General features: G+C 66.9%; 1 protein-coding gene and 1 pseudogene across 1 annotated transcript in view; one reads left to right on the top strand and one right to left on the bottom strand.

Moving 5' to 3' along the window:
* The window catches only part of LOC102369259, a 4,799-nt pseudogene extending 4,346 nt beyond the window's left edge, over positions 1-453 (bottom strand).
* The window catches only part of HNRNPUL1 (heterogeneous nuclear ribonucleoprotein U like 1), a 10,508-nt gene continuing 10,081 nt past the window's right edge, over positions 317-743 (top strand). Inside the window, exon 1 of the mRNA XM_025193393.1 lies at positions 317-402. Coding sequence (XP_025049178.1) covers positions 317-402 — 86 coding nt within the window. The remainder of the gene's footprint in view (positions 403-743) is intronic.

The raw sequence follows: 743 nt of genomic DNA, 5'->3' as shown, positions 1-743 counted from the left end.
GCCGGCGGGTTCGACCACTTGGAGAAAGGGCCGAAAGAGCCGCAGGTCGCAGAGCCGCCGCGCCTCGTCGAAAAACTCTTCTCGGGCGGCGTCCTGTGTGACGCCCATGAAGACGTAGCAGGCGGCGTCGCGGAGGAGGTGGGGAAGCGGGTATTTCCGGGCCTCGCGGAAGAGCCGGCGCTTCACGGACAGCAGCGAGGCCTCGCGGGGGCTCTCCAGGGGCACCAGCATCCCGTTGGGAAGGAGGCACTCGAGGAGGACGGTGGGCGGCATCGTGCGGGCGCCCCACGAGTCCCCGCAGGAGGGCTCGGGCAACATGGCCGCCCTCTGGCGACCACCTCAGGACTGGGGCCGCGTGCCCTCGTCGCCCACAATGGCGCCCATCACTCTCAGCCAAGGAGAGTGGGGCTGACAACGTGTCAGCAGGGCTGCACCAATAGGGAGCAGGTTAACACCCCGCCTCAGCCCTGGTTGCCAGGGCTCCGCCAATGGGAAAGCGGCAAGGAAAAAAAAAACAACTTAAACTCGTGCAGGGCTCGGCCAATGGGAGGCACCCAAACAGCCAATAGGAGCCGTGTTAGCACGCTGGCCCCACCCACCAGGCGCCTTGCCGCGGCTAAGCCAATAGGAGGCGTGCTAACACTGGCCCCGCCCACCCCAGGCGCCTCCGCGCCCTCCAGCGCAGCAGAAGAGCGACGCCTGCTGCGATTGGTCCGCTGCCAGCCTCTTTCGCTGTCAATCCC

This window comes from Alligator sinensis, unplaced genomic scaffold, assembly GCF_000455745.1.
Source record: "Alligator sinensis unplaced genomic scaffold, ASM45574v1 scaffold107_1, whole genome shotgun sequence".
NCBI lineage: Eukaryota > Metazoa > Chordata > Crocodylia > Alligatoridae > Alligator > Alligator sinensis.
Note: the sequence above shows the minus strand (reverse complement) of the source record. Positions and strands in the feature narration are given on the sequence as shown.